Genomic DNA, 26,404 nt, shown 5'->3' on the forward strand with positions numbered 1-26,404 from the left:
GGGTGGAGCCTATCCCAGCAGCCTTCCCCCTGGACAGGTCACCAGTCCATGGCAGGGCCAACACATAGAGACAGACAACCATTGGCTCTCCCAGCCACGCCTACGGTCAATTTAGAGTCTGGATTAACCTGGTCCCTCTTGATGTCTTTGGACTGTGGAGGAAGCTGGAGTACCAGAGAGAACCCAGCAGGAACAGGGAGAACATGGAGACTCACCCAGAAAGACCCCGTGCTGCAGCCGGGGCTCCACCCACAACCTTCTTGATGGGGGCCACAGGGAGGACCACTGCTCCACCCACAACCTTCTTGATGGGGGGCCACAGTGAGGACCACTGCTCCACCCACAACCTTCTTGATGGGGGCACAGTGAGGACCACTGCTCCACCCACAACCTTCTTGCTGGGGGGCCACAGTGAGGACCACTGCTCCACCCACAACCTTCTTGCTGGGGGGCCACAGTGAGGACCACTGCTCCACCCACAACCTTCTTGCTGGGGGCCACAGTGAGGACCACTGCTCCACCGTGCAGCTCACTATATTATATTATATCATATTATATTATATATATATATGATATATATCATATATCATATATATCATATTATATTAATTATGAGCTAAAACAGAAAAGGTCACACGCTTACAGTGATGGTCTGGTACAGCGAGCGCCGGTAATGCCTCTTGAACTCGGCTCGGATCCTCATCAGATCGACTTCGCAGCGGGACACCATGACCCTGGTCACCACCTTCTCCTTGGCACCTTTACCCTGCATTCCAGAAAGGTCAGAGGTCAACATAGCAGCACCGGAGACACATGCTCGTGGTGAGAACGACACACTTGACCTGCACTACCTTCATGGCTTCATCGAGTCTGCTGGCGAAGTACAGCTGCTTGTTCTCAAAGCACTCGACTGTGAAGAGACAAGGGCGCCGTCAGTTCCTCCTCAGCGTTTTCATCACCTTGCTGTCAGAGACTCGTGGTGCCTTCAGGAGCAACTGGGATGTTCTGACTGCAGAAGTAGGAGGTGGCCATATTGCCTGGGTGTCCTCAACATGTGGAGGCTCTTGATTTGGAACATTACCAACTCACAGCTGCCTGAATGCACCATGAAGCTCCTGTGTGTGTGTGTGTGTGTGTGTGTGTGTGTGTGTGTGTGTGTGTGTGTGTGTGTGTGTGTGTGTGTGTGTTGGACATACCCAAAGTGAGGAAGGACTTCTCCAGGTCTCCCTTCACCTCCTTCCTTATGCTCTCCTTCATGTCGTATGGACTGTAGCTCTTATACCTCTCGAACACTGACGCACATGCAAGACAAAACAGGCAGTGAGGCTCCGCCCCCTCTAAATGCTGCCATGGAAGCTCATGGAGGTTTGAATTTTTCTCACGTGAGAACCTTTAGTGACCCTCAAGGAACCATGATGGTCACACTTACAACAGCCTCTGTTATTCAGTGAGTTTAATCTCAGACCTTCAAGATTATTGGAGAAGCACCGATGATCATCAGCTCTCATCACCTCTCATCTTCACCTCTCATCTTCACCTCTCATCATCACCTCTCATCATCACCTCTCATCTTCACCTCTCATCTTCACCTCTCATCACCTCTCATCATCACCTCTCATCATCAGCTCTCATCACCTCTCATCTTCACCTCTCATCTTCACCTCTCATCTTCACCTCTCATCATCACCTCTCATCTTCACCTCTCATCATCACCTCTCATCTTCACCTCTCATCTTCACCTCTCATCATCACCTCTCATCATCACCTCTCATCTTCACCTCTCATCTTCACCTCTCATCATCACCTCTCATCATCACCTCTCATCATCACCTCTCATCTTCACCTCTCATCTTCACCTCTCATCATCACCTCTCATCATCACCTCTCATCTTCACCTCTCATCTTCACCTCTCATCACCTCTCATCATCACCTCTCATCATCAGCCCTCATCTTCAGCTCTCATCTTCACCTCTCATCTTCACCTCTCATCTTCAGCTCTCATCTTCACCTCTCATCACCTCTCATCTTCACCTCTCATCATCACCTCTCATCATCACCTCTCATCTTCACCTCTCATCTTCACCTCTCATCACCTCTCATCATCACCTCTCATCATCAGCTCTCATCACCTCTCATCTTCACCTCTCATCTTCACCTCTCATCTTCACCTCTCATCACCTCTCATCTTCACCTCTCATCATCACCTCTCATCATCACCTCTCATCTTCACCTCTCATCTTCACCTCTCATCACCTCTCATCATCACCTCTCATCATCAGCCCTCATCTTCACCTCTCATCTTCACCTCTCATCTTCAGCTCTCATCTTCACCTCTCATCATCACCTCTCATCTTCAGCTCTCATCTTCACCTCTCATCTTCAGCTCTCATCTTCACCTCTCATCTTCACCTCTCATCTTCAGCTCTCATCTTCACCTCTCATCATCACCTCTCATCTTCAGCTCTCATCTTCACCTCTCATCATCACCTCTCATCTTCACCTCTCATCTTCACCTCTCATCACCTCTCATCTTCACCTCTCATCATCAGCTCTCATCATCAGCTCTCATCATCACCTCTCATCATCACCTCTCATCTTCACCTCTCATCACCTCTCATCATCACCTCTCATCATCAGCTCTCATCTTCACCTCTCATCTTCAGCTCTCATCATCACCTCTCATCTTCACCTCTCATCATCACCTCTCATCTTCAGCTCTCATCATCACCTCTCATCATCAGCCCTCATCTTCACCTCTCATCATCACCTCTCATCTTCACCTGTCATCTTCAGCTCTCATCTTCACCTCTCATCATCACCTCTCATCTTCAGCTCTCATCTTCAGCTCTCATCTTCACCTCTCATCTTCACCTCTCATCTTCACCTCTCATCACCTCTCATCTTCACCTCTCATCATCACCTCTCATCTTCACCTCTCATCTTCACCTCTCATCTTCACCTCTCATCTTCAGCTCTCATCAGCTCTCATCATTAGCTCTCATCTTCACCTCTCATCTTCAGCTCTCATCTTCAGCTCTCATCATCAGCTCTCATCTTCAGCTCTCATCTTCAGCTCTCATCTTCAGCTCTCATCTTCAGCTCTCATCATCAGCTCTCATCTTCACCTCTCATCTTCACCTCTCATCTTCACCTCTCATCTTCAGCTCTCATCTTCACCTCTCATCATCAGCTCTCATCTTCAGCTCTCATCTTCAGCTCTCATCTTCAGCTCTCATCTTCACCTCTCATCTTCAGCTATCATCTTCAGCTCTCATCTTCACCTCTCATCTTCAGCTCTCATCATCACCTCTCATCATCACCTCTCATCTTCAGCTCTCATCTTCAGCTCTCATCTTCACCTCTCATCTTCACCTCTCATCATCACCTCTCATCTTCAGCTCTCATCTTCAGCTCTCATCTTCACCTCTCATCATCAGCTCTCATCTTCACCTCTCATCTTCACCTCTCATCTTCAGCTCTCATCTTCACCTCTCATCTTCAGCTCTCATCTTCAGCTCTCATCATTAGCTCTCATCTTCACCTCTCATCTTCACCTCTCATCTTCAGCTCTCATCTTCACCTCTCATCATCAGCTCTCATCTTCACCTCTCATCTTCAGCTCTCATTTTCACCTCTCATCTTCAGCTCTCATCTTCACCTCTCATCTTCAGCTCTCATCTTCAGCTCTCATCTTCAGCTCTCATCATCAGCTCTCATCTTCAGCTCTCATCATCAGCTCTCATCATCAGCTCTCATCTTCACCTCTCATCATGACCTCTCATCTTCACCTCTCATCACCTCTCATCTTCACCTCTCATCATCAGCTCTCATCTTCAGCTCTCATCTTCACCTCTCATCATCAGCTCTCATCATCACCTCTCATCATGACCTCTCATCTTCACCTCTCATCACCTCTCATCTTCACCTCTCATCATCAGCTCTCATCATCAGCTCTCATCATCAGCTCTCATCATCACCTCTCATCATGACCTCTCATCTTCACCTCTCATCACCTCTCATCTTCACCTCTCATCATCAGCTCTCATCTTCACCTCTCATCATCACCTCTCATCATCAGCTCTCATCTTCACCTCTCATCTTCAGCTCTCATCATCACCTCTCATCTTCAGCTCTCATCATCACCTCTCATCTTCAGCTCTCATCTTCACCTCATCACCTCTCATCTTCACCTCTCATCATCAGCTCTCATCTTCAGCTCTCATCTTCACCTCTCATCATCAGCTCTCATCTTCACCTCTCATCATCAGCTCTCATCATCACCTCTCATCTTCAGCTCTCATCATCACCTCTCATCTTCAGCTCTCATGTTCAGCTCTCATCTTCACCTCTCATCATCACCTCTCATCTTCAGCTCTCATCATCACCTCTCATCTTCAGCTCTCATCATCACCTCTCATCTTCAGCTCTCATCTTCAGCTCTCATCTTCACCTCTCATCATCAGCTCTCATAATCACCTCTCATCTTCAGCTCTCATCATCAGCTCTCATCATCACCTCTCATCTTCAGCTCTCATCTTCACCTCTCATCATCACCTCTCATCATCACCTCTCATCTTCAGCTCTCATCATCACCTCTCATCTTCAGCTCTCATCTTCAGCTCTCATCATCAGCTCTCATCTTCAGCTCTCATCATCAGCTCTCATCATCAGCTCTCATCATCAGCTCTCATCTTCACCTCTCATCATGACCTCTCATCTTCACCTCTCATCACCTCTCATCTTCACCTCTCATCATCAGCGCTCATCTTCAGCTCTCATCTTCACCTCTCATCATCACCTCTCATCTTCAGCTCTCATCTTCACCTCTCATCTTCACCTCTCATCATCAGCTCTCATCTTCAGCTCTCATCTTCACCTCTCATCATCAGCTCTCATCATCACCTCTCATCATGACCTCTCATCTTCACCTCTCATCACCTCTCATCTTCACCTCTCATCATCAGCTCTCATCATCAGCTCTCATCATCAGCTCTCATCATCACCTCTCATCATCACCTCTCATCATGACCTCTCATCTTCACCTCTCATCACCTCTCATCTTCACCTCTCATCATCAGCTCTCATCTTCACCTCTCATCATCACCTCTCATCATCAGCTCTCATCTTCACCTCTCATCTTCAGCTCTCATCATCACCTCTCATCTTCAGCTCTCATCATCACCTCTCATCTTCAGCTCTCATCATCACCTCTCATCTTCACCTCTCATCATCACCTCTCATCTTCAGCTCTCATCATCACCTCTCATCTTCAGCTCTCATCATCACCTCTCATCTTCAGCTCTCATCTTCACCTCATCACCTCTCATCTTCACCTCTCATCATCAGCTCTCATCTTCACCTCTCATCATCAGCTCTCATCTTCACCTCTCATCATCAGCTCTCATCATCACCTCTCATCTTCAGCTCTCATCATCACCTCTCATCTTCAGCTCTCATCTTCAGCTCTCATCTTCACCTCTCATCATCACCTCTCATCTTCAGCTCTCATCATCACCTCTCATCTTCAGCTCTCATCATCACCTCTCATCTTCAGCTCTCATCTTCAGCTCTCATCTTCACCTCTCATCATCAGCTCTCATCATCACCTCTCATCTTCAGCTCTCATCATCAGCTCTCATCATCACCTCTCATCTTCAGCTCTCATCTTCACCTCTCATCATCACCTCTCATCATCACCTCTCATCTTCAGCTCTCATCATCACCTCTCATCTTCAGCTCTCATCTTCAGCTCTCATCATCAGCTCTCATCTTCAGCTCTCATCATCAGCTCTCATCATCAGCTCTCATCATCAGCTCTCATCTTCACCTCTCATCATGACCTCTCATCTTCACCTCTCATCACCTCTCATCTTCACCTCTCATCATCAGCTCTCATCTTCAGCTCTCATCTTCATCTCTCATCATCACCTCTCATCTTCAGCTCTCATCTTCACCTCTCATCTTCACCTCTCATCATCAGCTCTCATCTTCACCTCTCATCTTCACCTCTCATCTTCAGCTCTCATCTTCACCTCTCATCTTCACCTCTCATCTTCAGCTCTCATCTTCACCTCTCATCATCAGCTCTCATCTTCACCTCTCATCTTCAGCTCTCATTTTCACCTCTCATCTTCAGCTCTCATCTTCACCTCTCATCTTCAGCTATCATCTTCAGCTCTCATCTTCAGCTATCATCTTCAGCTCTCATCTTCAGCTCTCATCTTCAGCTCTCATCATCAGCTCTCATCTTCAGCTCTCATCATCAGCTCTCATCATCAGCTCTCATCATCAGCTCTCATCTTCACCTCTCATCATGACCTCTCATCTTCACCTCTCATCACCTCTCATCTTCACCTCTCATCATCAGCTCTCATCTTCAGCTCTCATCTTCACCTCTCATCATCAGCTCTCATCATCACCTCTCATCATGACCTCTCATCTTCACCTCTCATCACCTCTCATCTTCACCTCTCATCATCAGCTCTCATCATCAGCTCTCATCATCAGCTCTCATCATCAGCTCTCATCTTCACCTCTCATCATGACCTCTCATCTTCACCTCTCATCACCTCTCATCTTCACCTCTCATCATCAGCTCTCATCTTCAGCTCTCATCTTCACCTCTCATCATCAGCTCTCATCATCACCTCTCATCATGACCTCTCATCTTCACCTCTCATCACCTCTCATCTTCACCTCTCATCATCAGCTCTCATCATCAGCTCTCATCATCAGCTCTCATCATCACCTCTCATCATGACCTCTCATCTTCACCTCTCATCACCTCTCATCTTCACCTCTCATCATCAGCTCTCATCTTCACCTCTCATCATCACCTCTCATCATCAGCTCTCATCTTCACCTCTCATCTTCAGCTCTCATCATCACCTCTCATCTTCAGCTCTCATCATCACCTCTCATCTTCAGCTCTCATCTTCACCTCATCACCTCTCATCTTCACCTCTCATCATCAGCTCTCATCTTCAGCTCTCATCTTCACCTCTCATCATCAGCTCTCATCTTCACCTCTCATCATCAGCTCTCATCATCACCTCTCATCTTCAGCTCTCATCATCACCTCTCATCTTCAGCTCTCATGTTCAGCTCTCATCTTCACCTCTCATCATCACCTCTCATCTTCAGCTCTCATCATCACCTCTCATCTTCAGCTCTCATCATCACCTCTCATCTTCAGCTCTCATCTTCAGCTCTCATCTTCACCTCTCATCATCAGCTCTCATCTTCAGCTCTCATCTTCAGCTCTCATCATCAGCTCTCATCTTCAGCTCTCATCATCAGCTCTCATCATCAGCTCTCATCATCAGCTCTCATCTTCACCTCTCATCATGACCTCTCATCTTCACCTCTCATCACCTCTCATCTTCACCTCTCATCTTCAGCTCTCATCATCAACTCTCATCATCTCTGAGTCTTTACATTCCCTCCTGTGTGTGTGGACTAAGGTGGGATGCAGTTGCAGTTCACCTCTCTGCAGGTGGGGGACGCTCCTCTGAGTCATGATGGAGATCCAGGTGGCCACGTCTGTGCCCCTCTTCTTCACACCAGCTTCATACAGACACTGAAGGTGGTGGGAGAGTCGTCAGTGAGGGATTCGTGGATCTGGTTCACATCATTTAACAGTCAGGGAAGGAAGATGGACTCACTCTGGCGTCATCGTCGATCCTCTGGTAGTCAACCACATTGGAGGGTTCGTCTCGCTTCGTCTGTCCGTCAAACAAGAATCGTGTTGTTGTCTGAAATTCATCTTGTCTAACGTCTCAACAATTCACCCCATGAAAAAACCACATGATTCAAATATTTGAGTTTTCTTCTATGACTTTTGACAACTAAACTTTGTTTTCCAGAATTTTAGTAAAAATCTCAGAGCAAATTCCAAACAGGTTTATTTAGAAAATGGTAACTGAAATAAGAGCAACTGTCAAAAGTGCGGGAACTGAAGCTTCATGAAGCCTCAGACCTTTGGTTTGCGTTCAGGGTTGCAGCAGATTCCAGCTGGAGAGTTCTCCAGAAACATGGCAGCAGCCATGATAGGCAGACTGGGTCAAGATGAGAGGGACTTTCACAATAAACGCTTGGATCTACCTGAACTAGAGCCAGAAGCAACTTTGCGAAGTCTCCTGATGTATCGCCCGCAACGTCTTTCTCCAGCTCCTTCTTAAACACTGCGGACGCAAGAGAGACGATCAATGAACCTGCCGGTCGGACAGTTCCTTCCTGTCATAGCCTCTTATCTTTAGCAGTTTCATCCAGGTTCCACTAGGGTTCCTGTCCCCGTTAAAGTAGAATCTGATGCTTCATTACAGTTTAAAGACGACACGCAGACATACTCTCTTTGTAAACCTTCTTGATCTCCAACAGTTCCTCGCTGTTCCTGGAGCAGACGATCTCAATAAGCGTCTCTTCGTCAGTTCCCAGGCCCTGCACACAAGGAAGCAACAGCTTCTGATCAGGGAACCAGGTGATCAGTTTGATGTCACTTGGCAAGTACAGGTGTTTGTCCTGAAGGTGGCACTCTGATCAGTAGCTTTAAGGATGAACAGATGAACGCTGTTCAGCAGGAAACCTCACCAGAAGAAAATATTTGGATCCATTTTTATTCATTTGTACTTGTTGGAGGAACTGAGCTCAGCGTGACCACGTCACCATCACAGTAAGAGGCGCAACGGGACTCTGACCTTCATGGAGGCTTTGAGTTCGGAGGCATCGTACTGGGTGGTACTCTTCATCAGGCCCAGCATCAGCGCCTCCAGCGGGCCGGACAGCGCCCCCTTCAGGGCTGTGACCAGATCCTGTAACACATGAACTCCATCGGGATCAGAAATCATTTGGCCACTAAAACAGTGAGGATCACAGTTATCGCTGCTATTCGCTCTCTGACATTATTTACCTTCTTTGCGAGTCGTTCATACTCAAAGGCGATGTCCTTCCGCTGCTCGCAGCTGCGTCTGGTCAGGATGTCGATGATGGTTTGTTCATCCACTCCTGCAGGGAACAGATCAAAGTCATCAGTGGCATTCTTTGTTCTTCCAAAGAGTAAATCCTCTCCGGCTCTGACGCAGGTGATGCCATAGTAGCATCTATGCTAACCCTTTCAGCAGCCACCATTTTTGCTTTGAACCAACAGTTTCACAGTGGTCTCACCTAAACCCCGCCCACATCTCCTGATTGGCTGACAGTGTCCTCAGGCCATTGTTTGGCAGCAAATCGACAAGTTCCAACAAACTCTTCCAGAAATCTGGGTGTCGTGATTGATGACCAGCTGACCTTTAAGGTTCATGTGGCCTCCTTGCTCGGTCTTGTTGATACCCCCTGTATGACACCAGGAGGATCAGACCCCACCTGACACAACAAATCTCTGGCCTAGCTCTTCTCCTCTGTTGCTCCCTCATGGTGGAATGAACTTCCCAACTCCATGCGACCCTCAGAGCCCCTTCCTGCTTTTAAGAGCCGTTTCAAGGCTCAGCTGTTCAGGGAACACGAGCCCTCAAACCTGAGCCTCCTCCTCCAGGTCCTCAGGGTGGACCGAGTCAGGAGGTCTGAGACCGGCTCTTAGTGAACACTCAGCACTGACGATCGTGGATACTGAAGATACTGTTGATGGTGAATTACTGGTTGAGGTTAAATTATATTAAGAAAACAAAACAACCTGTTGGGCTGCACGGTGGTGCAGTGGTTAGCACTGTGCCCTCACAGCAAGAAGGTTCCGGGTTCGAGTCCCGGCTTGGGCGTGGGTTCTCTCTGGTACTCCAGCTTCCTCCAAAGACGTCAATTTGGGGACGAGGCTGATTGATTCTCTAAATTGACCGTAGGTATGAATGTGAGTGTGAATGGTTGTTCGTCTCTGTGTGTCGGCCCTGCGATGGACTGGCGACCTGTCCAGGGTGATCCCCGCCTCTCACCCGTAGATGCTGGGATAGGCTCCACCCCCCCCCCGTGACCCTTAATGTAGGAATAAGCGGAAGATGACGATGGAAAACAACCTGTCACTTCTCCTGCCACTAGGTGGCAGCACCTGCAGTAATCAAACTTGAAGCTCTTGTCTTCTTACTGAGGTTCCTCCCTCCAGTCTACATTCTTGGTTGTGTTGTACGTCATTTTGGACAAAAGTGTCTGCTAAATTAAACTGTAGAGTTGTAGAGGATGAAACCTTGTCTTCATTCAGGAGGAAGGTTTGTTGGTCCTGAGTGTGACTGAACCTCCATGCTGGTGTTGTCACTAAATGAGACCCAGGCTGCAGGTCCTGCTGATTTCTAGTCATCTTCAATAGAAAAGAATACATTTCAGCCTGTCAGTCTCATAACAAACGTCCCCCGTTTTCAGTCTTTGGTGCGTCAGCGACAGTTTCGAGGTTCGAGACATTCAGCAATGCTGAGCTCTGATGATCAGCAGCTGTGTCTTTGTTCCAGCTCTTGGGAAGCACAGTGGCGCGAGGAAGGAAAGCTTCATCCTGCTCTTTATTACAGGAAGGCGAGTCAGAGTTGCTGGAATTCTCTGCACACAAACGCACACGTCCTGGCTCGTAGGTTTGATTCCCTGGCTGCCGCTTGGCCGGGGCTTGGCTGCTGGGGTTTGTACCATGAACCCGAAAACGGCAGGCTCCACTCTGGGTTTTCTGCACTACGAAGCTGCCTGACGGCTCATCTGAATATAACACCATGGTAACACGCCACAGACTTCAACAGCTCAGGAGCAGGCAGGGAGCAAAGGTACAGGTCAAAACACACACACAAGCTCCGCCCACTGACCAGTCACGTCTAAGGATAATGTTCTCACCATTCATGCACTGATAACTCCACATCGGTGGGTGGATGGTGGGAGGGGCCCTCAGGACTCAGACAGATACAAGTGTTTTCCTGGCGAGCACCTCTGACAGCGATTTCTGTCACCAGGTCACAGGGATGTCAAGGTCAGAGGTCAAACTCGCAGAAGTTTTCTTTCTTATTATGCTACAAAACACCGAGACTGATTGTAAATGTTTGATTCATCACCATGACAGGAACATCTGCCAGAACAAGACGACGCCTGAAGCTTCACTTCAGTTTCACACGTGAATGTTTCCGTCACGATGCAACACTGGTCACATGACTCAGAGCTGACGCGTTGCTGGACTCACCCACCTTTGGTCTTGATGGCTGTCTCAATGCGGGCAGCATCTTTAGCCGGGTCAAAGTCTCGTACCGGCACCACGGTGGGGAAGGTGGGTTCCTCCTCCTGCGGAGGACAGAGAGGAAGACTCGTGACCTCACTGAGCGCTGGTTAGGTCGATGGTGAGGAGACGCTATGGTGGCCTCCGAGGACCAAACAACTGTTTTATTACAATGTTCTAGAACGCATCAGCGAGGGACATATCTCTAACTGAAATGAGTTCCCATTTTCAACATGACCTGGACACAAGATGAGCTCCGGCCACTGAAACTAGCGCTACGTGTGTTCAGACCATGAAATCACAATGATGGCGTCCATCGTGTCATGACTGCGGCCAAAAAAGACATTTTCCTGCAAAGATCCATCCATCGTCATCTTCCGCTTATTCCTACACATTAAGGGTCGCGGGGGGCTGGAGCCTATCCCAGCGTCAACGGGCGAGAGGCGGGGTTCACCCTGGACAGGTCGCCAGTCCATCACAGGGCCGACACATAGAGACGAACAACCATTCACACTCACATTCACACCTACGGTCAATTTAGAGAATCAATCAGCCTCGTCCCCAAATTGATGTCTTTGGACTGTGGAGGAAGCTGGAGTAACAGAGAGAACCCACACAGGAACAGGGAGAACATGCAAACTACACACAGAAAGATCCTGTGCCCGAGCCGGGACTCGAACCCGGAACCTTCTTGCTGTGAGGCCACAGTGCTGACCACTGCACCACCGTGCAGCCCCATTTTCCTGCAAACAGACATTGTTAAATTAGTGACTGTAAAACTGGATATTTTATTGAAGGATGGAAGGACACAACCTTGGTGAAATGACGAGTTCACCTCTCATGTTTGATTGGTTCGGTCTGACAACATTAGGAGTGAGGAAGACACGAGAGCTCTAATCGTTTCTCCCCGAGGGTTAGACCAGGAGGTGCGGCTCAGCAGAGAGCGGAACCACGTAGTCGGAGGTTGATCATCCAAAGACTCCTGATTGGAAACAGGAAGTGATCGATCTCTCATGGTTGAGTCTGGTGTTTTGCTGATGATGTTTAGTTCTATGTGGTTTCCATGTTTGCTCTGCCATGATGACCAAAAGTAATTGTGTATAAAATCGTCAGCTGACTGGCTCTCTGATTGGTCGGACAGGCAGAATTTGTCGTGATTGGTGGTTCGGGTCAGCTGACAGTTCCTCCGTCTAACTTCCTGATCCATCTTCAAACCATTTCTAGGTTTCGACCTGTTCCTACCTTGTATTACCTCGCTGAATTGCAAATTCGAATACTTGTGTAGATTTGATTGATTAATGTGATTTGACATTTTCAATGTTCCCCAACAGGGCGGCACACTGTTGCCTCTCGACCAGAAGGTTCTGGTTTCGACTCCACCAGCAAGCCTGGGCCTCTCTGTGAGGAGAATGTTCTCCCCATGTCTGCGTGGGTTCTCTGGCTTCCTCCCACATGCCAGAAACACGCTTGTCAGGTTAGTGGAGACTCATACTTGCCCATATGACATTGTTTGTCTCTGTGTGGGCCTGATGACCTGTCTAGGGTGACCCTGCCCCTCACCTGATGACAGCTGGGATAAGCCCCACCCCCCACATCCCTGAAACAGGATGTGCAGTTGACAATGGATGCCTGGTGTTAGCTAATGGCCGCAATGTGTCACGTTCACCTTGAATATCTGTTACGTTTATTGAAATATCTCTTTTCGCTTCCTATTTCCTGTGTGATGTGATCAGACTCACCGCTCCATATGACAGCGTCAGTTGGCCTAGAAACTCCGACACCAGCGCCATGTTGAGTTCACCTGCAGAGAGATCAGTGTAGGTAACTATGACAACCAGGAACATCGGTGTACTTTCATGGAGTTAACATCAAAACAACTGAACTTTTCTTTTAAGAAAATAATGGATCAAGACATAAACCAGTGAATACATTAGACTTGGACATCTGGTTCTGGTCTCCAGGTCAGAGACCTGACATCAGGTGTGAGGTTCCCAGCTGAAAATATCAGCAGGTTCAGTTCCACATCAGATCCACCAGTAAACACCAGACCGGTGGAAGGTGGAGGTTCAGTTCCACATCAGATCCACCAGTAAACACCAGACCGGTGGATGGTGGAGGTTCAGTTCTACATCAGATCCACCAGTAAACACCAGACCGGTGGATGGTGGAGGTTCAGTTCTACATCAGATCCACCAGTAAACACCAGACCGGTGGATGGTGGAGGTTCAGTTCTACATCAGATCCACCAGTAAACACCAGACCGGTGGATGGTGGAGGTTCAGTTCTACATCAGATCCACCAGTAAACACCAGACTGGTGGATGGTGAAGGTTCAGTTCTACATCAGATCCACCAGTAAACACTAGACCGGTGGATGGTGGAGGTTCGGTTCTACATCAGATCCACCAGTAAACACCAGACCGGTGGATGGTGGATGTTCAGTTCTACATCAGATCCACCAGTAAACACTAGACCGGTGGATGGTGGAGGTTCAGTTCTACATCAGATCCACCAGTAAACACCAGACTGGTGGATGTTGGAGGTTCAGTTCTACATCAGATCCACCAGTAAACACCAGACCAGTGGATGGTGGAGGTTCAGTTCTACATCAGATCCACCAGTAAACACCAGACCGGTGGATGGTGGAGGTTCAGTTCTACATCAGATCCACCAGTAAACACCAGACCGGTGGATGGTGGAGGTTCAGTTCTACACGAGATCCACCAGAAAACACCAGACCGGTGGATGGTGGAGTGGTGGAGAGTCTTTTCACAACAAGAAATGCGTGTCAACGTGGGTTTTTGGACCTGCGTTTGCTCAGCATCAGGGCTCATTCAAGCTTCCAGCAGCCTCTCCGTCCCATCACATCTCATGTGACACTAGGGGCTGATGAGGGGCTGGACCCCCCAATTTTAATCACATCGTAGACATTTAGGGCTTGAGGGAGTGCATGAGGATGTACTACATTCTAGTCATTCACATCTACATTCCCACACACAACACACATCCTGCACCCATGTTGGGATGGGGGGGGCAGCTGGGGCGGGGAGTGGGTCCATTTCTGCCCCTTTTGCTAACTGCACCAACGCGGGCCTGGGGCCTGACCAGTGCTCTTGGGAGGGGTGGTCTGCCTCCCAGCATGGTGGTTGGGCTGGGGTTGGTCGCGGGCCTTGCCGTTGTGCGGTGGATCCCTTGCTGGCGGTTTTACTGGGTCTGAGGTGCCCTGGACTGTATCCGCATCCATGCAGTACTTAGCCCCTGTATGGAGGATGATGAGGGGATGATTTTGTCGGCCTCGCCGCTGGCGCGCCCCTTAGGGGGCTCTGGCCGGAGGGCCCCTATGCCCCTGGGCTCTGCTCGTGCTGTGGGGGGGGGGGGGGTGCCCGGTGGGCCCGGTGGGCCCGGTGGGCCCGGGGTCCTCTCTGCTCCGTCTCTCTTTGGGTTGCTTCCGGGCGGGGGTTGCTGCTCCTATGCTTTCCTGCTGGTCCTGGCATGGGTTGGGCCTGTGGCTGTTTCCTGGGGGGGGGGGGGGGGGGGGGGTGGTGTTGGCCTGGGGCTCCCTGTGTTCTGGGGGTTTCTGGGTGCCCTGGTGGCCTGGTCCTGACCTGCCTGCTATCCTGGACTGGGGGTGTGATGTCCTGGTCCCCCACATCAGCTACAGTCAGCTACGCACAGCATCCAAGACAAACCGTAGCACACACGCATACACACACACACATATACACACACACACACATACACACACACACACACACACATATACACACACACATACACACACACACATACATACACACATATACACATACACACATACACACACATACACACATACATACACACATATACACATACACACATACGCATACACACACATACACATATACACACATACACACACATACACACACATATACACACATATACACACATATACACACATACACACACACATACACACACACATACACACACATACACATATACACACATATACACACACATATACACATACACATACACATACATACGCATACACACACATACACACACATGTACACACATGTACACACACATATACACATACACATACACATACATACGCATACACACACATACACACACATGTACACACACATGTACACACACATATACACATACACATACACATACACACACATACACACACATACACACACATGTACACACACATGTACACATACACATACACATACATACGCATACACACACACACACACATACACATACATGCGGTGCACAACTGATCCATAATCACACACTCAGACATTTATTTTAAAATTCTATTAAACCAATGGTAACCAATGTTTTTCTTTTTTTCTCTCTCTGTTGTTGTTGTTGTTACTGTTTTTTTGTTTGTTTGTTTTTCTGCTATTGTTGTTGTTTTTGCCCCCCCCCCGGCTTCCCTCTCCTGTCCTCAGTCCGGTAGCTTCACCAATGAACCAACGCCATTCCTACTACAGTTAAACACAGATGGTGACAGGAGGAGTTTATCAGGTTCCTCCTTGGCAGAGTAAAACTGCTTCAGCACAACGAGGCAGCAGGAACATGGATGCTGCTGAACAGGACAGGGACAAGAAAAGCTTCCAGCAGAGTTGTTGGCTGGACTGGAAGGGAGCTGAAGAAGCTGCAGGTGAAGCCTGACAGGCGGCACAGAGACACAATCAGGATGTGACAGGAAGGTCGCCTGAAACCTGGGAGGACGCGGGTTGCCTTTGTCACACTGCAGCCGAGCCGAGCCGCTAAACACCCGGGTCGCTTGGCGAGTTGGTCGACGCGGGTCGAAATGCGAGTCGACCCTGTCAGAGTGCCGAAGAACCCATGTTGACCTGCGTTTTTGGTGCAGTGTGAAAGGGTTGTTAAAAACCTGGGTTGCTAACAAGAGTCTAGAGGAGCCTACGAGAAGCTCATCCGTGACCACTTCCTGTTGGCCTCCAACCAGAGCTCATGTGAAGATATCTACTTTCCAGAGTTCTCAATTCGTAACTGAACTCTTTTTACAAAAACTCAAAAAATCCTTTGAACTCACTTTGAAAAATATGGATTATTGATTACATCTGACACACTTGGCTCCTTCTCAGATTTTCGAAAAGTGGACAAGCAAACGGGATGCAGCGTTCAAGGCGTTGGACTTAATGAGCGGGACGCGCCAGTGGGTGTGTCCGCCACTGATAAAGAGAAAAGATCCCACTGCAAAAAAGTCTGTTATCATATTTTCATTCATTAACTAGAACAGGAGGGCTTCCATGACCTTTGACCAGCTTGGAAAAATGTTCACAGGAAGTGTGAGAGAGTCGTTGTGTCATCGCCTAGCAACGGCTACAAACAGCAGCAGAGCCCTTCACTGTCCTGGAGGATCTCAGTGTGGTTGCTGGAGACGCATGTTGATACCAGAGCTCCAATAGCAAGCCAATCAGGAAACATGCACGTTAACATCATGTGTCCAGAGGCCTGTAGGTACGGCGACAGGAGATGACGGCAGACAGATGGGATCACATGATCAGTGTCAATGCCAAATATCAATATGGCTGCTGACGTATTTCTGAAGTGATAACAAGAAGTCTACTTGAGAGCTCCTGTGTAAAAAAACAAGATGGTCTATTAATTAATCAATTCCCCAATTGTGTTTGAGGTACACACCCACTTTTAGGAAAGACAGACAGGAAGTAGAGCCCCTCCAGGGAGCTTAGGCCCAGGCTAGTTAGCTTAGCACAATGACTGGTAGTGGGTGGGAAGTGTTAGCGTAGCTGTGTCTCTGCCTGCATTAATAGAAGGAGGGTTGTGTAACCTTGGTGATGAATACCAGCTTAACATGAGGAGACGTTGTAGTGGTAGAATCAGACACGTAGCCGGAACTACTTTCCTGACTGGGAGCAGTGATTTGACGCAGCACCTCCAAAGCTCCACTGGAACTTGGGTCAACAGAACCAAACGATTGTTGAGGACTAGAAGAGCGACTGCTGCTACTGATGATGAGGAGGAGGAGGAGGAGGAGGAGGATTCCTGCTGGACACACCAGCATCCTGGACCTGAGCTAGCTGATGCTAACACTTCCAGCCACTACCAGCCATTGGGCTAAGCTAACTAGCTTGGACATGAGCTGGCTGATGCTAACACTTCCCACCCACTTCCAGACATTAGGCTAAGCTAACTAGCTTAGACCTGAGCTGGCTGATGCTAAAACTTCCTACCCACTATCAGCCATTGGGCTAAGCTAACTAGCCTGGACCTAAGCTAGCTGATGCTAGCACTTCCCACCCACTACCAGCCACTGGGCTAAGCTAACTAGCCTGCGTCTCACCCCCTGAGAAAAGAGTCTCTGTCCTCTTGTCTGTCTCTGGGGTCGATGACAGGAAGAGATGTTCCCAGAAATTGGGAGTGTCTCCAAGGGTTTCTCATCTGGAGACACTTCCTCAGTTAGCAGCAGTTAACCAACAATCAGGAACAACCAGTATTCAAGTGTCTTGGTGGCTCATAACCTCGCCGCTTCACTTCCAGGTGGCGAGCGTAGGTCCATCGTCTGTGACCCAGTAAACCACACGAACCCTCTGGAGAGCCGAGCTGGACCGAGCCGCGCCCAGGCAGCAGCACTTCAACATCTGGAGTGTTAACGCGACCCTCCGCTGAGGCTCGGGGTCCTCGCGTGTTCCTGGGGGGGATGGAGGGAGTTTCCCCGGTTCTTACCTTCAGAGACCCGGCAGAGGAGCAGCAGCAGCGGCGTGACGGTCCGGGACGGGACGGGTGTGGTGTTTAAATACCAGTGTCCTCTCCCTCTCTCTCTCTCTCTCACACAAACACACACACACACACACACACACACACACACACACACACACACACGCCCCTCTGCTCTATCTGACCGCCTGCATGACTCACTGCTCAACACTCTGACTCGGCCCACGGACGCGGATTCCTCAGCGGGGTCCGGGCCGCCGCGCCCACTGACGGCCACAGTCCACCGGTGTGTCACCGAAGGTGTGCATGCGTGTGTGTGTGTGTGTGTGGGAGGGAGGGGGTGTTCAACTAATGTTGTTACACACGACTGTCAGTGCCCATAGCAACCGCTCTGAGCCGCCAGGTTTCCCCGGTGTTTGGTAGAGTTGGGTCGGGAACAACCTGACGACTTTGAAGAGACACCAAACTCCACCATTCGACCAACTAAACATCCATAGACGTCACACGTCACATGTGGAGCTGATGGTCGCAGCAGGGGCGTCGTTTCAAATGTGTGTGAAATACAGAAGTGACACGTGAACATGATGTCATCGGTCCGGTCCACAGTTCTAGCAGAACATGTCGGAAAACATCTGTTGCTTCCTCTGTGATTTCTCTTCTGAGACTGGTGACCAAGACCTCTGGAGCCACGCCCACCTCTGTCAGTGACCTTGTGCCAGCTCACCTAAGGCTCAAATTCCTGCAGCTCGACTTTGATCAGAACCGTAAAACCCACCGACCCCGCCCACATCATCTGTGTCAGACCACATAAACATTATCAGCGGTGGGTGGGCCCTCCAGGTGGGGGCCAGCCAACCGCACCATGCCCCCCCCCCCCCCCCCCTCAATGACATGCATGTGATGACATTTATCTTCGATAAATCCCTCCATGTTCTCCGGTGGGGGTGGAGCCTAACCCAGCAGCCTTCGGGCTCAACTTGCTGGGGGGCCGCGGAGCTGACCACTGCTCCGCCGCTGCTTGATAAATACATTTACATTTACTATTAAGAAGAAAGAACTTTCTGGAAAAATAAAGCCAAGATTTATTTTCCATCGAAGTGGAAACGAGACAGACTGGAGTCCACTGGTGAGGGCCGATGTTGGTTTGATGCTGAGTCACATGACAACTTGTGAAGAAAACCAGAACTGTCAATTATTTTCAATGGACTCAACCTGCAGCTGTTACACTAAAGTGAAGTACAAGTACCTCTGAAGTACCTGAAGAGGAACAGCCAACTGCTGGCATGGATGAGTCCAGCAGGGGGCAGTGTGGAGCTGTGTTCACCTGGGGAATTGCAGTATTTGTATTAAATTCTACTTTTTGTATTTTATTATTGGAAAAATAATTATCATCAGAAGTCACCGGATGTGATGCGCAGCAGCAGCACGGGAGGAGGCACCTGCAGTGGCGTTCAAACCTTCAAAATCATTCTGGGCTTCACAACAGACGAGTAAACAATCAAACCTAAAGTGCCACTCAGGATTTGGGGGGGGGGGGGGGGGTGTTGACCAGGGAGGCGGGACCAAGACCAGGTCTGGCTCAGGTACCTGGAGCCCCTGACGCTCCAATCCCCTGTTTTGCTGACGCTGGAATTAACCTGGTTAGCAGCTAATCCACCTCAGGGCCACGTTAGCAGCTTTGTGAGGAGCTGCTGGGAGGCGGTGACACACTCAGCACACACAAAGCAACACAACAGCCGCAACACCGACATGAGGCCGCACACGTGGGGACCAGTCGCCCTGCAACTACTGGCTTCTTCTTCTTCTTCACTCGTTTAATTTCCTGCAACAGTGACACCCACTCAGATCAATAATAACAGGATGATTGATTACATGATCAATCAATCGGGACCCTCAGTGGGAGACACACAGAAGAGCAGCAAAGACAGACGACCGCTATGAGACACAAAGCATTCAGAGTGAGAAACAGAAGTCTCAGGTTCTGATCTGAAAGGCTGCGGCTTCAGGTGCCGTCGCAGCCCCACGACTTTTCACCCCTGGGGAGTCAGTGGGAGGATTTGTACTGTGTGATGCCTCAGAGACGAGAGCCCGTTTCTGCTTCATGGTCCATGTGACGCCATGAGACGAGACAAACATTCAGTCAAACTGAAATAAAACAGGGTTTGGTAGCGAGTTCCCCCATGAAAGGCGCCCCCTCCTCTTCTGGGCTCTTAAGCTTTCAGAGAAACGGACCTGGACCTTGAAGGGTTGCTGCTGACGCTTGCGCTGAGGCGGTGACCGGCCCGGCCCGGCTCGGCGGGTGTCAGGCCCCTCCTCCTATGTCCCTTCAAGTAGCATCTGAATGTTTCTGTGCCAGGAGGTGTCAGCCTGGGGGGGCCCCCACACCTCCATATGTCTGCCTCAGGCTCTCTGTGTTTGTAGGTGGAACTTGTTAACAATAAAACTTGAGTGAAACCATGAGAGCAGCAGGAAGTAGCTGTGTCATGTGATCCACTGCTGAAGTGAGGCAGCTGCTGTGACGTGACACCTGGCTTGAGTCTTCTTGGCTACCAGTGACGATGTCAGGAGTGCCACCCCAGCGACCCCGCGTCTTGTCTCTGCCCACCCATACAGGAACAGCAGGATTCCTCTGAGCTGGACCTCTGCCAGCCGCCGTGGTCACTGGTCAGTGGTATGTAGGATGCGTGTGGTGATCACGCTCCTCAAGGCATCGCTCAGGTGAGCCCCAGTGGACGGTGTGCTGAGTGCCGACGTTGCGGACCTGATACGAGGCCCAGTCACCACCATCAGGTCGAAAGCTTCAATCCAATTTCAACTTGCAACACTTGACCCTTAAATCCCTTCGAGCCCAAACAACTGCTGAGCGCCGCCAGTCGCCTCGGGCCGGCAGAGTTCCTCTCCTGCTCACCAGCTTGTTGGCGGTGTGACCTGAGGCACAGCGGCGCTGCACAGGTGGGTGTGTTGATCATTTACCTGCACACAGATACAGCAAGTAAGAAGGTAAAGCAGCAGTAATGGAGGGCAATAAGTTGAGAGGAAGAAAAACAAAGATCTTCAAATAAATGTTTCCATCCTGACATAAATGTTTCCATCTTCAAATAAATGTTTACATCCTGACATAAATGTTTCCATCTTCAAATAAATGTTTACATCCTGACATAAATGTTTCCATCTTCAAATAAATGTTTACATCCTGACATAAATGTTTACATCTTCAAATAAATGTTTACATCCTGACATAAATGTTTACATCCTGGCATAAATGTTTACATCTTCAAATAAATGTTTACATCCTGACATAAATGTTTACATCCTGGCATAAATGTTTACATCTTCAAATAAATGTTTACATCCTGACATAAATGTTTACATCCTGGCATAAATGTTTACATCTTCAAATAAATGTTTACATCCTGGCATAAATGTTTACATCTTCAAATAAATGTTTACATCCTGGCATAAATGTTTACATCTTCAAATAAATGTTTACATCCTGACGTAAATGTTTACATCTTCAAATAAATGTTTACATCCTGACGTAAATGTTTACATCTTCAAATAAATGTTTACATCCTGACATAAATGTTTACATCCTGGCATAAATGTTTACATCTTCAAATAAATGTTTACATCCTGGCATAAATGTTTACATCTTCAAATAAATGTTTACATCCTGGCATAAATGTTTACATCTTCAAATAAATGTTTACATCCTGGCATAAATGTTTACATCTTCAAATAAATGTTTACATCCTGACATAAATGTTTACATCTTCAAATAAATGTTTACATCCTGACATAAATGTTTACATCCTGGCATAAATGTTTACATCTTCAAATAAATGTTTACATCCTGGCATAAATGTTTACATCTTCAAATAAATGTTTACATCCTGGCATAAATGTTTACATCTTCAAATAAATGTTTACATCCTGACGTAAATGTTTACATCTTCAAATAAATGTTTACATCCTGACGTAAATAACCCAAACTCAGGTCGACAAAGACGTCGCTCATTTGGGGAATGAATTATTTGTGTATGAAACAATACTCAAACACAATATTTCAATTAGAACGTTGACAAATCACACAGGAAGTGGTTTTGCCTTTCAGACCTACAGGTTCCTGTCAGTTTCTTCTTTCTTTTCCACAGTACAGTGTGTGTGTGTGTGTGGGGGGGGGGGGGCAGCCGTGTTCATCTCATTCTCACTTCCTCCGTCACCCTGGGGCTGCACAGCTGGAGCCTCCACTGCCTGGTAACTGAAGGCTCACAGGTTCGATGGCCACCTCCGTCACTGGGCGTCACCGGACTGTGGATCAGGTGTGACGCCTGCCTGCTAGCTAGTCAACACAAATACCAGGCAGAGGATTGACCTCCTGACCTTTACTGAGTCCGCCCGGTTGATGACGTCATTGATTGTCAACACAGCTGGACCTCGTTCGTTGCCATCAGGCCATCGTTACTCCTTACATCAGTGACGGGAGAAAGAAAGCAAATGAGAGGATTTCTGATAATCTGAGTGTTTAAATGTGAGACCAGAGCCTTCATCACCTGAGGATGACGCTGATTGGCTGCGCAGAGGTTCCCGCCGTGTTTCAGCGTCTAATCCGCTGCCCTTCACCTGTAATCCCGTTAGCGCGGCTCCTCGTAATCCCGCGGTGTTCAGATCCCGCAGCGTTTCACGGCTTCTTGTCTGCAGCTCCGTGGGATGCGACTGGACCCGGACTAACGGCCTCAGGTAGGACCTCCGACTCAAAGGCCACACCCACCCGCGCCTCTCCAGCCACCCCGAACCCACCTGACCGCGCGCCCTGTTTAGTTTTCTCTTTGGTGATCAGGAGGTTTTAGTGTCCGTGGGTTGTAGGGGATGGCGCGATGGGGGACACCTGTAAACTACAAGCCTCGTCCACCCTCAAACGTCACATAGGTGCGAGCAAATACATCATTCACGTTTGAGTACCGCGCGAGGTTGCAGGTGTTTGCCAGGTACATCAGATCCTCGGATGAAGCCACTGACTCAACATGAGGACCGACCCACGACCTGCTCACCTGTTTAGGAAAACTAGTGGAGCCTGTAGCTGTCCGACTAGCTAACTGCTAAATACCTGGCTGCCCACGGTGCCATTGCGAACGCAGCACATTCTGAGATCAACTGGCCAATCAGAAGCTACCAGCAGGTTCAGGTGATTCCTGCACCCCGGCTGCTGGATCGCCCGAAGGTCCGAACACATAGCCAACAAAAACTGAGGCGCCATAGAAGAAGCAACGTCAGAGAAAGCCTCTCGTCAGCCTGGGCGGAGCTTTGACGCTCAGCTGCAGGCCAGGTGGACACTCCTCAAAGCTGAGAGCAAATAGCAGCTCAACACACCTGCAACACCTGCGGCGTTCATGGGCCGTCACCAGTAGACATGGTCGCTGACCGACACAAGCTCCCTAGACTGTAGAAGAGGTGCTCTCTCTCTCTCTTTCTCTTTCACACACATACACACAGACACACACACACATACAAACACACGTACACACACCCCTCGAGTGATGTTCACCTCCTGCTGATGTCATTGATGACTTCGATGGAACTAAAAAAAGGGCTGGAAACATGGAATGAGAGATGGTAGAAACATTCTGAGGTCGACGCCAACCTGTTGCAACATCATTGACCTCATTGATGATGTCACTGCTCACCCAAGCAGAAGCTGTCCAGGTCAGCCTGCAGGACAGGTGGACTCTCCACTGGCTAGCAGGCTAAAGCTAACGGGAAGGTGCAAGTGAGAGGCGTGTTACTGGAGGCTGAGTGGAGCGCAGCCGCAGGTCAGCGCTGCCAGACCTTCTGCGGGGGATTAGGGTCACGACCTGTCAGAGCTAATGGAGGCTTACATCATCTACACGCCATTATCCTCAGATACGGCGAATGACCTGCGCCTCTGTTTTGACAGAACTGCGTGATAATTTCTGTCATAAATTTGTTTGATGTGCTGAGCTGAACAAGAAGCCTTCATATGAAGGGAGCGTCAGCCATGCTGTAATTAGCAGTGAGGTCATCCACTCATGCTAGCTTCATGCTAACTATGAAGGGATGTGAACGATAGAAGCTCATGGTGGGATCAGCTAGGAGCACAGCCTCCAACACCGTCCTCCAGTCCCACTGAAGACTGGAAACCAGCAGCTGGGACGCAAACCACGCTCATCGAGCTCGTGAACCAACCTCTCAGACCCGCTTCCGAGACTGTCTTCGCCGTGGTCGGTGGACGTCAGGTGATCGGTGGCAGCAGAGGGAGGCATCTTGGCCTTTTGCTCCATCTCTGTTAGCTGTAGAAACAGCTGCATGGAGGCCAGAGACGCTGTTTCCATGGATACGGTTCGAGCCTGTTCAGCTTCAGTGGGTTTTCCAACTCAGCACTGAACCACGTCAGAGGGTCTCTGCTGGAACTCGGATGGTTGAATTAGTGTCTGAGATTATAAAAGTCACGGCTGGAGCTGTCAAGCTTCCACTCCTCCGTGTTGATTGGGGCAGTGGAACTCCGCCCACTCAGCCACAAATCAACATTTCCGTTCGAGTTACTCTACTGTTCCCGTGACAGAAAAAAACAGATGTGAGCAGGTTTTTGGCAACTGGGGGGTCTCTAGACCTCTATACAGTCCCCAGCATGGTTGTCCTCTGCAGTTTAAAGTCACTCCCATGTGGGCGTCACCCTTCTGCCCACCACTGTCTGTCTATAGTCACACCGGAGGATTCGTCATGGTTTAGAACCTTCGGTTGAGTCAAAATCTTTGTTCCTTCAGGATGTTGAGCTGGGTGGTCAAGGTCATCCCCCAGCCACCGGAGCCCCCGCCCACCAAGGTCGAAGAGCCCAAGGAAAAAGCGGCCCCTGCTCCACCCCCTGCCCCACCCCCTGCGCCTGTGAGCCACGCCCTCCAGCGTTCACATGTTTTGACATTTGAAATACTTTTGTCATTTTTCTTGTGTACTGTGTGAAGCTTCCTCCGGGGGGCGCCACAGACTTTATGAACAAAGATTGTGTGGTGTCTTTCAGGAGAAGAAGGTGACGTTTAAAGATGAGTGTGCACATGAAGGTAAGACGGGTCTCACACTGAACGTCATTGAAGGTCACACCTGTTTCTCACCCTCGCCACCTCTTTGATTGACAGCTCCAAAAGTGGAGAAACCCAAACAGGAAGTGGAGTCATCAGAGGGGAGCAGGTGAGTTAAACTGACCAAACAGTGATGACAGAGATATTAATGGGCGGGGCCATGAATGCTCTGGTCCATTTCCTCATGTAAAGCAACAACGATGTCACATGTTGACCCAGCACGCGTGCCACTGGCATGTGGCTTCAACTGTCAATCAGCGAGGTAGCAGCACATTTAACTGTGTTTTGTTTGTTTTGGGCTCATTTGAACTTGCAAACGTCTTCATCACGTCAGGCTTGAACATTAATTGATTCATTTTCTGGTCTGTAACCCGACTGCCGTCTCAGCCCGCCATCTCAGGCCGGCGTGCTAACCTGGATCAGCGGTGCTCTGCCTCAACCAGCCATCTCACCTAAACTGGGCAGAGCCAACTCCTCCAGTAAGGTGAGGTTCTGAGCCGAGGTCCAGCTGTGACCCGAGGTCAGGTTCAATGACGTCTCTGTCTCAGGTCACCTCATCATCATGGTGTCATCGTCTTTTTTCTCCTTTTCTTTTTGTCTACCATCATCTGACAGGAGGAAAACACATCAGGCAGGTAAATACTGTGTGTGTGTGTGTGTGTGTGTGTGTGTGTGTGTGTGTGCAGGCAAGAAACTGACAGATGTGAAGAGGTGACCCTCTGTATTCTTTCTCCTTTGTTGACGACAGTAAACCACAAGATGAGTAAGTATCTCTGCCAAATAGTGAGCTGCTCCATAAACCATCAACACACAGCCTGCCAAATAGTGAGCTGCTCCATAAAAAGTCAACACAGCCTGCCAAATAGTGAGCTGCTCCATAAACCATCAACACACAGCCTGCCAAATAGTGAGCTGCTCATAAACCATCAACACACAGCCTGCCAAATAGTGAGCTGCCCCATAAACCATCAACACACAGCCTGCCAAATAGTGAGCTGCTCCATAAAAAGGCAACACACAGCCTGCCAAGTAGTGAGCTGCTCCATAAACCATCAACACACAGCCTGCCAAATAGTGAGCTGCTCCATAAAAAGTCAACACACAGCCTGCCAAATAGTGAGCTGCCCCATAAACCATCAACACACAGCCTGCCAAGTAGTGAGCTGCTCCATAAACCATCAACACACAGCCTGCCAAATAGTGAGCTGCTCCATAAAAAGTCAACACAGCCTGCCAAATAGTGAGCTGCTCCATAAACCATCAACACACAGCCTGCCAAATAGTGAGCTGCTCATAAACCATCAACACACAGCCTGCCAAATAGTGAGCTGCCCCATAAACCATCAACACACAGCCTGCCAAATAGTGAGCTGCTCCATAAAAAGTCAACACACAGCCTGCCAAATAGTGAGCTGCCCCATAAACCATCAAC

At 49.1% G+C, this 26,404-nt stretch overlaps 2 protein-coding genes and 1 long non-coding RNA gene across 5 annotated transcripts in view; 1 reads left to right on the top strand and 2 right to left on the bottom strand.

Moving 5' to 3' along the window:
- The window catches only part of LOC147269843 (annexin A2-A-like), a 19,054-nt gene extending 914 nt beyond the window's left edge, over positions 1–18,140 (bottom strand). The window contains exons 1-12 of one of the 2 annotated variants that reach the window (XM_086196104.1): positions 17,508–17,543; positions 12,908–12,969; positions 11,140–11,233; positions 8,910–9,004; positions 8,698–8,811; positions 8,350–8,440; positions 8,105–8,184; positions 7,666–7,725; positions 7,487–7,580; positions 1,197–1,292; positions 852–910; positions 644–766 (exon numbers count right to left, since the gene is read on the bottom strand). In XM_086196104.1, the coding sequence (XP_086052230.1) occupies positions 644–766; positions 852–910; positions 1,197–1,292; positions 7,487–7,580; positions 7,666–7,725; positions 8,105–8,184; positions 8,350–8,440; positions 8,698–8,811; positions 8,910–9,004; positions 11,140–11,233; positions 12,908–12,958 (957 nt within the window). In that variant the 5' untranslated portion in view covers positions 12,959–12,969; positions 17,508–17,543. Of the gene's footprint in view, positions 1–643; positions 767–851; positions 911–1,196; positions 1,293–7,486; positions 7,581–7,665; positions 7,726–8,104; positions 8,185–8,349; positions 8,441–8,697; positions 8,812–8,909; positions 9,005–11,139; positions 11,234–12,907; positions 12,970–17,507; positions 17,544–17,890 lie in introns of those variants that run through there. The other variant, XM_086196093.1, reaches the window with a different exon arrangement.
- A 652-nt stretch (positions 18,141–18,792) lies between these two features.
- Positions 18,793–23,441, bottom strand: LOC147269844 (uncharacterized). The gene is made up of 3 exons (XR_015110920.1): positions 22,435–23,441; positions 22,265–22,348; positions 18,793–20,854 (listed from the first exon to the last, which is right to left on the bottom strand). It is a non-coding gene; the product is annotated as an uncharacterized LOC147269844 (long non-coding RNA).
- cngb1a (cyclic nucleotide gated channel subunit beta 1a) overlaps positions 22,464–26,404 on the top strand; it is a 39,087-nt gene continuing 35,146 nt past the window's right edge. For both annotated transcript variants that reach the window (XM_086191519.1, XM_086191528.1), the window contains exons 1-7: positions 22,464–22,621; positions 24,664–24,781; positions 24,915–24,954; positions 25,030–25,081; positions 25,360–25,456; positions 25,588–25,607; positions 25,721–25,735. In XM_086191519.1, the coding sequence (XP_086047645.1) occupies positions 24,665–24,781; positions 24,915–24,954; positions 25,030–25,081; positions 25,360–25,456; positions 25,588–25,607; positions 25,721–25,735 (341 nt within the window). In that variant the 5' untranslated portion in view covers positions 22,464–22,621; position 24,664. The remainder of the gene's footprint in view (positions 22,622–24,663; positions 24,782–24,914; positions 24,955–25,029; positions 25,082–25,359; positions 25,457–25,587; positions 25,608–25,720; positions 25,736–26,404) is intronic.

The sequence above is a fragment of the Aulostomus chinensis genome, chromosome 2 (genome assembly GCF_037954235.1).
Source record: "Aulostomus chinensis isolate RoL2024-O1b breed Wild chromosome 2, RoL_Achi_v1.0, whole genome shotgun sequence".
NCBI classification, from domain to species: domain Eukaryota; kingdom Metazoa; phylum Chordata; class Actinopteri; order Syngnathiformes; family Aulostomidae; genus Aulostomus; species Aulostomus chinensis.